Here is a 14,528-nt window from a genome sequence, read left to right on the forward strand (position 1 = left end):
TGATGCAGGTTGGTTATTTCAAAGAAACTGCTGGACATCCGTTGACAAGAAAGTTGAACGTTGGTAAGAGGAAAACAGATGGTGACATAGGACCGAAATCCACAAAACGTGCCCGCATAACTGAATCTGAAGAGCCCGTTATGAAGGCGACACCTGTTACCATGCGCATTCCGTTTGGTAAAACCCTCTCCTCTGTTAAGAGCCAGCCTCGTGGAAAGGGGGACGGGTTGGGCTGCTCTCTCGACTGTGGTAGAGGTGGTTTCAGTACAAATGTGGTGTCGAAGATGCTCCGGAGCAACCAAGCGTTAATCAACGATATTAAACAAAAGAGAAAGCATGTTGCCGACTATTGCTTGTAAGATGACCACAATTTTGAGGAACGGTCGGTTAATATGAATTAATAATACTCATACTCACGTTACTTTCACATTGAGTGTATTTTAATTAACAAATTCTTTAATATTATGGAGTGCAGTGAACAACTGGTCTGGTACACCCGGAACGCAACGCTGCGGAGAGCTGACATTATGTCCTTGGCGCCTGAAAACCTTATGTCGTTGAATGTCATCGAGTGCTGGTCGATATTGATGAACCATTTGGAAAAGGAGAAACATGGCGACCATGCAAGGATGTCATTCTTCGGTATACGTCACATGGTACTGCCATTAACCATTGCAAAATATTTATATCCACTTCTATTACACCTTTGTTAGTTAGAATGACACTTTTCTAACTTGCAGTTATACTATGTGAATGTTTCACTTTAGTTCTTTTAAGCAACAAAAGTGTCATTTTAACCGTCAGAAGTGTAATTTTAAGGAACAACAGTGTAATTTTAGCTGACAAAGTAACCACATTAATCATGTTCACTATTGCCTTTACAAGGATATACTGTTGGGATTGCTTGGAACGTTTGAACAACCAGGCACACAATCAGACAGCACCTATGACAAGTTGTACCAACTCTGGGACACCTTCATCGTCGACAGTGAGCAAACCGTCAATTTAAAAATAGACTTACTCTTTGTCCCATTCTGCATTGACGACCATTTCGCATGCGTATGTATCAATCACAAATCAAATTCAATCGACCTGCTGGACGGGCAGCGGCATTCTGATTTGTAAAAGTCGTATTTTGGAAAAGCATCGCATTTAATTGTAAGTTATCGTCCATCCCTTTCTCCCAAATGCTTTTTTTTTTCTCAATCAGATTTTTGAGGTAATTTTGTACATATGCAGGCTGGCGCAGTCAGTGATTATTTGGAATCACGGGATAAGGAAAAGGTGAACACTAGAGCACGGGAAATTCCTAATTATGCGTTACGCCAGATACCTTTTAGCGGGAATTCACCTACTCTCAACAAACCAGAGTCGGGGCTGTTCACCATGATGGCAATGCTCTTATATGAGGGTCTTCCTGTTCAGCATGGCGACCTCGAGAAAAGAAATCAAGGCGCTATTTGGTGATCCAGCTAATTGCTACCCTCGTTCTAGCAGACATGAACGTCTTACGCGAAGGTGTCTTCGAGAAGGTCAAAGCTTTTGTTAGCAACAAGGACAAATTGTGGAAGGACTACAACAGAAGCGTAAATTGCCCCGTGCCAATGTGAAAAAATAACAATCCTAAGCTGGTGGTTAACTTTTACTGGGAATATTGTCTTGCCTATGTAAACATCTATTTCATACTTGGTATCATTATCAGTAGACAGTTAGTTTTTGTGTAAACAATGTTAGCAGATCCTTATTGGTGGCTTTCAACATTCTGTTAAACAAGGTGTTTTAAGAAAAAATATTTATGTTGTTAATAGATGGTGCAATAATATTTATGTTGTTTTCCCAAACTATGTTATAAGGCTTTACTATAGATGAAGTGTAACTTTAATCGCATAATCTGTAATTATAATGAGATAAAGTGTAATTCTGATAATAACAATCATACCCTAAGCAGATTCTACTTAGATAAAGTGTAACTTCAAAAGAGACAATTGTAATTATAATCCTAGATAACTGTAATTCTAAGAAGATAAATTGTAATAATAGTGAAGAGTGAACAATTTCTGGCACTGATGTTGCACTTTATAATTGTTTCGTCCAATTGAAAATACTTCAACAAAATACATTGTAATACCAACGGCGAACAGTTGGCTTCCTGGCAGTTTGATGTCTAAACACAATACGAAACATCATGTTGTACCTCGTATTTTGCGTAGACATCCCAAAAAAAATGTACTGATTATTCTAAGATGTCATCATCTTCCTCTTCTACTTCTTCTTCTTCTTCTTCTTCTTCTTCTTCCGACGATGACTCTGACGATGGCGACAACGGTGGGTGCTCTGTGAAAGGATTAGGGCAGTTCCTTTTGTCATGGTTAGCTAATCGCTTGCAATTTTTACACATACGTTTTGGCTTCCTTGCCAAGGCAACTGCTTTTGCCTTCATCGACAACATTCTCTTTCCGCTTCCTTTGTTTTTGGATTGCTTAGGCGACAAAATGGTTATCTCCTGACTAGCAGAACAACCAAGAATTTTCTCCAACTGTTGTTGTTTATTCAATGGTGATCCTAAGGGTGACAGTTTCTCCTTAAACTGTCTAATTAGACTAGAAAAGTTGTCGAAATCATCCTTCAATTTGCCCATGAGCATACCAACTGTCTGATGAATCTCTGACCACATTACTGACATCGCAATCTGTTTTCCATCTATTATATCAACGTCCTCAGTTGCTTCACCATTACAATCGAACATTTTAGACAACATTGCATCTTTACACCATCTTTTAACAACACATTGTTCTGGAATGATCTTCACTCCGTTCGATGAGTAAATCCATATGACATGCCGGTAGGGATGGCAGTGGGTCGGGGACCCTACCCAGACCCTTCGGGTCAGACCCTAATGGGTCGGGTCTGGGTCTAACTTTTTGGGACCCGATGGGTATGGGTCGGGTATGGGTCTTAGTAAATTAATTCGGGTCTGAGTCCGGGTCTGATTATTTGGGACCCGACCCGACCCTTAGACCCGTATAATTTTTTTTTAAAAAAAAAAAACACACACATGACTCATAAGTCATAACACACGTGTAATTTAAAAAAAAAAAAAAGAGAGAAAATAAACTTAAACAAAACAAACAGCCGACTACACCATTCAACACTTCCTCAAACCCTAATTCTAAATCACCTTCTTCCCTAAACTTCCCCCTTTCTCAAACCCTACTGTGGACGACGGCGATTCCATTAACCGACGCCAGCGACGACACCAGCGAGTCAACGACGGGCCTTCTGCTTTCACAAAGGTTCAATCTCTTTGTTTAATTATAAATCTCCTTATTTCCTTTCATTATTCTCGCTCAATCTCCTTATTTTTAATCATTATTCATGCATTGTTGTTGGATGAACGGTATATTCTAAGTCCGGTTTTAATCATTATTCTCGCCAATCTCTTTGTTTAATCATTGTTTAATTTCAGTTTTGTATCATTTAGTACTGTAAATCGATGAAGAAGGAGATTAAATTTAGTGTCATATTTAGTTTCGTATTCATTTAGTACTTGAAATGATATGTATACTGTTTCATATTCATAAACTGATACGGCTGTTTATGTATACTGTTTATGTATACTCTTAAGAAAAAGAGAAAAGGCAGGGAGAAGCCGACTGTTAATTTTCTTTGATAGGTTACATTTATCGTATCCATTTCTCTCTGTTTATGTATATGGCTGTTTATGGATAGCCAGTAACATGTTTTTATTTCTCTGTTTTTTCATTTTTCGTATTCATTTTTCTCTGTTTATGTATACGACTGTTTATGGATAAGCCAGTAACATGTTTTTTTCTCTGTTTTTTCATTTTTCTAGATGTATGAGGAAGGATCCAATTGTTTTCAATCAAAGAATGTCTTATATGATATTGATGAAGAAGGTACTGATGATGAAGAAGGTTTTGTTGATGGTCTTCCTCATCATACTAACCTTTCTCCGGGCATAAATGAAACACCTGTTGTAGATACACAAGCACTCAACAAGAAGAAGGGTTCGGAAGTTTGGATTTACTTTAATAAAGTGACGGGCAATGATGTTCCGAAGGCAGAGTGCAAACAATGTAAGAAACTCCTTTGTCGAGGTGGCAATAGTGGTACTTCCCATCTTACAAAACATGCTAAGACTACTTGTCCAATGAAACATTTAGTTAGTGCAGTCGGTCAAAAAAAATTAAGAGTGCAAACCAACTTGGACGGGTCTAGTACTTTGGAACTTAAACAAAAATACAAAGAGTATGACCAAGAAATCTCTAGATCCAAGTTGGTTAATATGGTAGTTATACATGAGTATCCTTTATCGATTGTTGATCACTATTGCTTTAGGGATTTCATTAAGAGTATTAATCCTTCTTTTAAAATGCTTACTAGAAATACTTTGAGAAGTAATATTCTCAAGCTTTACAATGATGATAAGATCTCTCTTAAGCAATTGTTGGGGTTTAATGACAGTAAAGTAGCTATAACAACCGACATGTGGACAGCCTCCAATCAAAAGAAGGGTTATATGGTTGTGACTTCACATTTCATTGATAAAAATTGGGTATTGAGAAATCGAACATTGAGGTTTTGCTTTGTGCCATGTCCACATACAAAAGGCGTTCTTGCCAAGGTTTTAATGGATTGTTTGTCACAATATTGTCTAGAAAGAAAGATCTCTTCGGTTATAGTAGATAATTGTAGCACTAACGATGCTATGATGAAAATACTACTCAAAAATTTTGAAGAAAAGTGTCTAATCTTGAAAGGTAGTTTTTTGCATTTGAGATGTAGTGCACACATCTTAAATTTGATTGTGAAGGATGGTTTGGATGTCATTGAGTCGGGGATTGTGAAAGTGAGGAATTGTGTTTCTTTTTGGGTGTCTACTCCGAAAATAATTGAAACGTTTGAGGAGGCTTGTCGTTTCCTTGGTAAAACAAATATTACAAGATTGATACTTGATTGCAAAACAAGATGGAATTCAACTTTTTATATGCTTCAATCTGCCTTGCCCTATAAAGATGTCTTTGTTAGGCTAAAATGTCTAAATGAAAGATTAAAGTTTGATGTTCCTTCTAATGAAGATTGGGTTTTGGCTAGCCTAGTTTGTGAAAAGTTGGCTATATTTGATAATGCTACTAAAGTGTTTTCGGGTAGGCATTATCCTACTTCTAACTTATTCTTTCGAAAAGCATGTGAAATTAAGCTTGCTTTAATGAGTTGGTTGAAAGATGTTCATCTTGTTATAAGAGAAATGGCTAAAAAAATGCTTGAAAAATTTGATAAATATTGGGAGCATATCAACGGTCTTCTAGCCATTGCCGCTATTTTGGATCCTAGGAATAAAATGGATTGTGTATCATTCTATTTTAAGATGCTTTATGATGAAGATGATGAGAAAGATGCTGAGATAGAGGTGAAGAGGGTGAGACTTTTATTGGATAAACTTGTAGTGGAGTATCAAAAGAATAGTGAGGGGAGTAGTACACAAAGTATTTCACAAGGAAATGGAAAAAGAAAACATGGTGTAGTGCATCAAGATGCATATGCTAGAGAAAAGGAAACCAAGACAAGGAAGGTTATTGTTAAGGGTGAGGTGGAACACTACTTAGAAGATCAACCGGAAGGAGAAGATGATAGTTTTGATGTTCTTAGTTGGTGGAAAATTGATCGTAGATACCCTACCTTGCGGACTATTGCTAAGGATAATCTTGCCATTCCAATATCTAGTGTAGCTTCGGAAAGTGCTTTTAGCATGGGAGGGCGAGTTGTGAGTGCTCATCGTTCTAGACTTCATGCAAACACGGTTGAAGCATTAATGTGCTTACAAAATTGGAAGCAACAAGATTTTCAAGGTAACTTTAATATTAATCGTTTTAGTTTGCATAATTATTAAGTAAATCAAAACCATTGTTTATTACTTTATGTTTTGCATAATTATTTGTTTATAGGTGACATGGGAGGGTACTTGTTCTACGGTCAACGAGGACTCGGAAGTTGAGGGAGACATTATTGATACAATCGAAATGGTATTAACTTGTGTCTTCCTTGTATTTTAGTCTTTATAATGTCTTTTTCGCATTACTTGTTCTTTTGTGGTAATGCTTTCTTTCTACCTTTTATTTTCTTAGGATGTTGATGATATTCCAATCGACGATATGGAAGAGGAGGAGCTATTTGATCCGCCGTGTATTGTTTAAGGATTATGTTTGTTAGTTCATTTCTTTGTATTTGGTATTATTTGTAAGGAGTCTAAGGACTACGAACTTTGTTAAGACTTTATAACTCTTTGCTTAAGACTTTGTAATTTTAATCGAGACTTTGTAATTTTATTCAAGACTTTGTATTTGGTATTTGTAAGGAGTGCAAAAATGAAGTGCATAAATGTGCACAAAATGAAGGCAGTGCATAAATATGCACAAAGCAGAGGTCATTTTGAAAATACACAGGAGGAAAGTGTTCAAGCAAGGGTCTGGGTCGGACCCGGACCCGAATCGGACCCGTTGGGTATGGGTAAGGGTCCAATAATTTTAGACCCTTTAGGGTCTGGGTCGGGTCTGGGTCCCATGTTGGGGTCCGGGTCCGGGACTTGCTGGACCCGACCCAGACCCGACCCATTGCCATCCCTACATGCCGGCAAAGAATGCCTTTCCTCCCAAACATTCTGCAGCTACAAGTAGGGTTGGGCACCGGTCCAAAACCGGACCGGACCGGATTATAAAAATTCCGGCCCGGGACCGGACCGGACCGGTTGGACCGGAATTACCCACTTTTTCAAATTCCGGTCCAAAAATTCCGGTCCATTGGACCGGATTGGACCGGAATAAAAATACAATTTTAAGAAAAAAAATGAAAATAACAATAATTCCGGGCATTCCGGTCCAAACCGGTCCGGACCGGAAAATACCGGTCCCGGACCGGACCGGACCGGAAACCGGAATCTTGAAAATTGGTGGACCGGAGACCGGACCGTAATTTTTAATTCCGGTTCCGGTCCACTCGATTCCGGTCCGGACCGGTCCATTTTTCCGGTCTGGACCGGATTATGCCCACCCCTAGCTACAAGTGGCTTTCAATGTATCTAGATCATCAATATAGAGTAATATGTTAGTTAAATCAGTCAGAAAAAAGTGTGACTGTAATACACTAAAGTGTAATTCTAATAGGCATAAGTGTAATTCTAACAGGCATAACAGTGACAGATAGACCTTACATAACACAAAATATAAATTGTCATTTTAAAAGACAAAAGAGTAATTGTAACAGCATAAAGTGCAATTTTAACACACAAGTGTAATTTTAACAACCCAAAGTGTAATTCTAACAAAATAAAGTGTTATTTTAACAGACAAGTGAAATTCTAAGCAAACAAAGTGTAATTTTAACAGATACAAGTGTAATTTTAACAGACAAAAGTATAATTTTAACGGATAAAAGTATAATTTTAACAAACAAATCCTACAGAATGATACCTGGGCACTATGTGATCTCATAATTTCTGTCCCTGTTTGCATCTCTTACAGTGGTCACCTCTAAAGAGTCACACTCAGAAAAACCTCTGCTTTTACAAGTATCGATTGAGTACTTGACCTCTTCTTGAAATTCCTCGAATATTCTATGACTGTACACTTGTGCCCCGTGCACTTCGATAGCTAGATGCGTTGATATTATAGGGAAAGTGTGTCTATTACAGTTATCAATCTTTTTCTGTGTGTGTCTTTGCTGGTCCATCGCGCTGTCAAAACGCATCGAAAACTCAACTAATGTTCCCGACTTGCTCTCAAATCTCTTAAAAAAAATTATTTTCGCTCTCTGACCTTTGGGTTGTTCTCATAACACCCCCCATATCTAGGTCCTTACAATGTGCCATAACCCACTGCTTCCTTTTAGTGTACATTTCTTTAAACCAGTCAATGTTATTAACCATGTGTTCTCTGCCAATTTCTTCCCATTTTACATCGAACTCTGCCGCTTCAATGTCTTCATCCCCATATTATGACATTCAATTTCTTTACAAAGACAGAATAATCCTCTCTCGTCACTCCATACTTGCTTGGCACTTTGTTCATGATATGCCACATACAATATCGGTGGTGCGCTGTCTTGAACACCAAGGGCACCGCTTTAAGAATACCAGGATCCTGATCGGTGATAATATAATTAGGCTCTTTCCCACCCATCGCAGCCAAAAAACGGGTGAAAACCCATTTAAACGAGTCTGCATCTTCATGAGCAACCAGCGCTCCACAGAAAGTGACTGATCGTTTATGGTGATTAACCCCGGTGAAAGGTGTGAAGGCCATGTCATACTTATTGGTGGAATACGTCGGATCGAATGACACTGCATCCCCAAAAACTGAGTAGTTCCTTCTAGCGATTTCGTCGGCCCATATAGCTTTACTAAGGCTACCGTCAGAATCAACATCATAGTCAAAGAAGAACCCTGGCCTATTAACAGCCAAATCCTTAGAGTGGTCCACGAACATCTGACCGTCCCGTTCATGAATGTAGCATTTCACATCTCTGTGAAAGTTCTTAAAATCATTTAAACTAGCTCCGATGTTTTCAAACCCATTAACATGCTCCTTCAAAATTTTGTAAGTCTTCGTTGCTCCTATCTTCAGCTGTTAATTATTGACAATCTTTTAGATGTATTTAAAAGTGTAACTTTAACGGCTAAAATAGTAATTGTAATAAACAAAAGTAGAATTCTAATGACTCAAACAAAGTGTAATTCTAACCAACAAAACTTAAGTTTAGAAAGGCGAAGGCTAACTTCAGCAAACCTAGAATACTCACCCTTGAATTATAAAGGATTATCATTTTGTGATAGTCTGTTATGTTGCATGCCAACTTTTGAAACTCTCTATCTCTGGCTGATACGAGTTCATGGTTGTGGCCACTGTGGAATCTGTCAATTAATAATTCCCCATTCCTCATAAACAGCCTAATCCTCGCTTTGCACCCAACGCGCCTGACTTTGTGTCTCTTACCTGAGTCCTGGCGACCACTACACTCCAATTGTCCCTTATGTTTGAACCCCTCTCGGTTGCAAACCAACAGTTTAGATTTTATTTTCCCGCCACGCCATCTCTTAGTAGTGTACTTCCGCACATCAAAACCACAAGCAACACCATAAATTCTATAAAATGTCACTGCCTCCTCTATTTCCAGAAATTCCTGACCAACATAGGGGGTAAACTTATCTTCAACGTCCCTGCAAAATTCTTCCTCGTTCGGCTTTCGTTTTCCATTGTGCTCAATATTATCTGTCAATAGTACAATTATTATCAATTGTATTCATAACATCTTAAAGTAACCCATGTATTTGTTAAAATTATAGCTTCTTTAGAATTACACTTTTGGTTGTTAAAATTACACTTTTGCTGTTAGAATTATACTTTTTACTATTAGAATTACAGTTTAAAAACTTACAACTTTTGTCTGTTACAATAACACTTTTAGTTGTTAAAATTACACTTTTCTCTGTTACAATTATACTTTTTACTATTGGAATTACAGTTTAAAAACTTACACCTTTTGTCTGTTATAATAACACTTTTAGTTGTTAAAATTACACTTTTCTCTGTTAAAATTACAATTTTTACAATTACAATTACAGATTCAAATATTACACTTTTGAATTTCAAAATTACAATTACAGTTTAAAGAATTGTACTTTGTACGATTACAGTTACAATTATACTTTCTACCATAACAATTACAATAATACTTTTGTTGCTTAAAATCAACCATTGGTAGTTAAAATTACATTTACGACCATTACAATTACAGTTTTGTTAATCCTGAAATTACTCTTTCGTCCGTCAGTATTACACTTTTGAATGTTACAGTTACACTTTATTCGTCTTTTTACTGTCACGTTGCAGATACTATATTGACTCTTACAAATAAGAAACTGAAATATGAAACAACTCATAACAAATGTGACGTTATCTACCAAATAAATAATTCCAACGTCGATAAGTTTAACTTCAACTTGACATAGTTGATGTTGAACTCAATAATGATGGAGTTCATGTTGAAAGAGTGGATTTACAGATTTCAGATAATAAAAAACAAGCTTAAAAAATAACCTAAAATACAGTTTCTTCTCATATTTAAGCTATTGTTGATATTTAACCTAATCTTTTGATAAAAAAAAATATAACCTAACTTTGAATGAAGCAAATAAATAAACAATCCAAAAATTACCATCGACAAATGGAACTATTTGCAAATCCGTCATTTTTTACGTTGGACTATGGTCTTGTTGTTTGTCTGTAAGAATGGAAGATGATAAAGGAAGAATGTATGATTTTTATTTGCAGAAGTTTATTTGCTCAAAATTATCGCCAGTAAGGATGAATATCCATGATGAGTTTTTTTCAAATTGTATTTTTTGTGGAGTTTGTTTAGAATTGTGTTGAGGAAGGTGGTTGAATAATTATGCATGTGTTTGTGTGTGCACAGTGGGTAATAGAAAATCGTACTGACACATACACCCTCTCTCCTCCTCAACCTATTTCCTTTTTTTTACGCCTATATTGGCTTTACAGTAGGCAAATCTCCACTCTCCATTTACCTAATCCAAGGGCCCTAATAAAGACTTAAGGACTCAAAAGATATTAAGGACTTAGGAGAACTTTGCTCTCTATATATATATATATATATATATATATATATATATATATATATATATATATATATATATATATATATATATATAGGGTCGGGTCGTGTACGAACTAAAGTTCGGTGCGAACCGCATTTAACCGACCCCCCTATATAACAGATTTAAATTCTCGCTCTTCGTTCCTCTTTCGAACACCATTAATGCGATAACAAATTCTCATCTTGATTTCTTCGTTTCTCTTTCCGACACCATTGTCTGCATCAATCAAACTCCATTATTGCACCTCGGAATACAAATTCAAGGTAAGTTTTAATTCAGATTTTGAAACAAATCCAATTTAAAAACTTAGGGTTTTCTTAAAAATTTAACTTGATTAGTTTTTTGGTTTAAGATGGTATTTTGTGGTTTTGATTCTAGATTTGTTGGTTCATTAGTTGATTAAAATTATTGTGATCGAAAAATTAGAGTTTCTTTGATGATAGAACCATCTGATTTGGGTAATAATCTAACAAGAACGAATTTTTATTTCAGATGGTAATAATTGAAGAAGAAGATTCGGTAATGGCAGAAGTTATAGGTAACTACTGTTGCATGTTCTTTATATCCAGCAAGTTAAAGATGTGTATGTATGTAGATGTATGAATGTGTCTTCAAATCTTGTTGTTTACATATAATTTGAAGAAGGGAATTATCGTGATACATTATTTTATTATTGCTGCTAATTGTGACCCAAAATAAGTTCCTTTCATTGGTTGTGTGTATCTAGGTAGTTGAGGATGTGTTTCTGTCAATATTAAAAAAATGTATGATTGTAAATTTGCAGGGAGTATTACTTTGATCGACTTAGATATTAAGGCCCTGTTTGGATTTTGAGATTCTGTTTGGATAAACTGTCGTAGTTGATTTCAGGATCCTGGGTTTCTGTTTGTAAGCAACGACTATCAATTATGGTCTAAAAAGTGTATACAGCCACCTGAAGGTGTGTTTGTAGAAGCACTTAAAACTGTATCTAGCTACTCTTAGATAGCATAAAGGGAATGGGATGAAAATAGTGCAATAAACAAAAGGTAGCAAAGTGTATATAGCTTCACAAATGAGTGTATATAACTACGTAGACGATTGTATGTAACTTGACAAATTAAAATTACGTGTTCCACTACCTAGGATTTTGGGATTATGTTTGATTCCAGAATTCAGTTCTTTTCTTGATTTTCTGTGCAGACGTTGTAGAAGTTACTAATGTGCAAGCGTCTTCAAGTAATTCAAAAGAAAATCAATTGCTTGTCACTAATGTACCAGGTATTAAATTGTAGCTTCTAATTAAGTAATGTATTGTCTAAGAAGCTTGTGTAGGTGGTAACAGATAAAATTAAAATCATTTCCTTTTGTTTTTTTTTTTTTTGTTGTAGCCACCCCGTGTTGATTTCGATAATCAAATAGTGGGATTGCCAAGATGCTCAAAGCAGAATTAAAACCAAAGATTGTGGATGAAATTTGCAACTTTGGAAGAAGGCATACATTTTTATATGGAATATGCCAAGGTTTGTGGGTTCCTTACTAGATTAGACTCAACAAAATTAGTTGACGGGATAGTTACACACAAGTGGTGCGTGTGTAATAAACAAGGCAAAAGTAATCACAAGGGTACAAAAAGGAAGAGGACCCTTACACGAATTGGTTGTCAGGCTAAGGTTAGTTTTAGAAGAATTCAAACGGGTGAATACGAGATTTATGATTTTGTTGAGGTTCACTCACATGCTATGAATACGCCAACAACTATGATACATTTGAAACCATGTAGGGATTTAAACTTGGTTCACAAAAAAATGATAATGGATAATGTTCATGTAAACCATGGTCCTGTGCAAACATTTAGGATGTTCAAACAGTATGTGAAGGGATACAAAAATGTGGGTGCTTCTTTACAAGATTTCAAAAATTTTTCAAGGGATGTAAAGAAATACATCAAAGAATATGATGCCCAGATGTTAATAGAGAACTTCATGCAGAAAAAGGCTATGTCTCCATCTTTCTATTTTGACTTTGATGTGGACGATCAAAGCGAGAATAACTAAGCTTTTCCAAGCGATCCAATATCACTTAAAAATTATGCCCTTTTTGGTGATGTCATTTTCGTTGATGCCACTTATAACTTCAACCAATATAAAATGGTGTTTGTCCCTTTCACGGGTGTTGATAACCATAAGGGTTGCATTACTTTTGCAGCGGGTTTGATACGAAACGAAAATGCGTAATCATTTTCGTGGTTGTTTCAAAATTTTGTAACGGCTATGGGTGATCGCTATCCTATTACTATAATAACTGATCAATGTAGAGGCATCAAAAAGTCATTAAGGGTGTGTTTAGTGACAAAACACGCCACCGATTGTGTATGTGGCATATAATGAAGAAGTTGCACGACAAGGTTGGTCCATCGATTTCCCAAGACACAACTTTTTTGAAGGAAATTAACTCAGTTGTTTGGGATGTAGAAATCACTCCAGAAGATTTTGAATCGAAATGGAATTCGATAATTTCCTCATATGAGCTTTGTGATAACAAGTGGTTGAAGAAAATGTTTAAGCACCGTGCTCTTTGGATTCATGCTTACATTAGAGACACATATTTGTGGGATTTTGCGCACAACATCAAGATCGAGTCGAAAATAGCTTCTTTGGAAACTTCACCAACCCACATGTCACACTTGTCGAGTTTTGGATGCGTTTCCAAACAGCAATGGATGCTCAGAGATGGAAATATTCTAAGGTAATGGCTGATGATAAGAATTGTTATCCAAAATTGACAACCCCTCTCCTTTTAGAAAAGCAAGCTTCTGAGTTTTACACAATCATTATATTTTATATTTTCCAAGTAGAAGTCCAAGCAAAGATGTTATACTTGTGGCCATTTACCATCACCAAATGCAAGTGGTGCGAATGATAATATTTCAATAATTGATCGTGAGAAAGACAAGGAATACAAAGTTGATTTAAGTGATAATAAGTTCTCTTGTTCTTGTAAGATGTTTGAAAGAATTGGGATACTCTGTAGGCACATTTTATGGGTGTTGAAAGATATGGGGTTTGATCATATACCTAAAGAGTATTTAGCACTGAGATGGAGCAAATCTGCAACCTCCCACCCTCTTTCTACTGTTGTTGGAAAAACTGTACTAGCTGATTGTGTGTCAATCGAAAGTCGCCAGAACAATATAAGTGAATTATGGTCGGAGGTATTTAGTGCAGTCTCACTTGTTGAGGATAGTGAGGAACATTCTGATGCGCTATTTCAATTGCTCCGGAGTTTCAATGAAAAGTTGATTATTTCAATTAACTCGGGAAAGTCAAAAGATAAGAAAGCTGAGATTGAGATGCTTCTTGGGTCAAAAATTCCAACTGAAGTTACTGTTTTACCACCAGAGAAGTGCAAGAATAAGGGATCGGGAAAGAGGATAACATCAAACAAGGAAAAGGCAGTCTTGGAAAATGCAAAGCCTCTGAGAAAATGCCGTGCTTGCGGTGAAATGAGTAACCATGATAGTAGAAATTGCCCGAGTCGACTCCCTTGAAACTGAATTCAGTGGGTTTTTGGTTTATGTGGCATTTGTAGATGTCACTCAAAAAAAGTCTCATTATGTTTTGTAATGTTATGTACTCACTTAAAAAACCGATTTCAATGGGTTTTTGGTTTATGTAGTTTTTGGAAAGACTGGTTTTGTATAAACTTCCAACTTTTTTTTTTATTTACGTTTATACGCTGTTGTTTTTTTTTTACTGTTTTTATACTGACTATGGATTGACGGAGTATAGAGGGGGTTAGTGTATACATTGTATTCAAATAGGGAGGTGGCCTGACTAGAGTGTATGTAGCTGCGGAA

General features: G+C 36.4%; 1 protein-coding gene across 1 annotated transcript; it reads left to right on the forward strand.

Annotated features, from left to right (window-relative positions):
* The first annotated feature begins 13,055 nt into the window (after positions 1-13,055).
* Positions 13,056-14,219, forward strand: LOC141608200 (uncharacterized). The gene is made up of 2 exons (XM_074427562.1): positions 13,056-13,417; positions 13,703-14,219. The coding sequence occupies exons 1-2, from the start codon at positions 13,056-13,058 to the stop codon at positions 14,217-14,219; spliced, it is 879 nt and encodes a 292-aa protein (XP_074283663.1).
* The last annotated feature ends 309 nt before the right edge of the window (positions 14,220-14,528 follow it).

The sequence above is a fragment of the Silene latifolia genome, chromosome 10 (genome assembly GCF_048544455.1).
Source record: "Silene latifolia isolate original U9 population chromosome 10, ASM4854445v1, whole genome shotgun sequence".
In the NCBI taxonomy this organism is placed as follows: Eukaryota; Viridiplantae; Streptophyta; class Magnoliopsida; order Caryophyllales; family Caryophyllaceae; genus Silene; species Silene latifolia.

Excerpts from the sequence above, each read along its gene's own strand:
- LOC141608200 (XM_074427562.1), top strand. The coding sequence starts at position 13,056 with ATGAAGAAGTTGCACGACAAGGTTGGTCCATCGATTTCCCAAGACACA. Across the intron at positions 13,418-13,702 it reads AGAGATGGAAATATTCTAAG|GCACATTTTATGGGTGTTGA; the intron begins GTAATGGCTGAT and ends GATACTCTGTAG.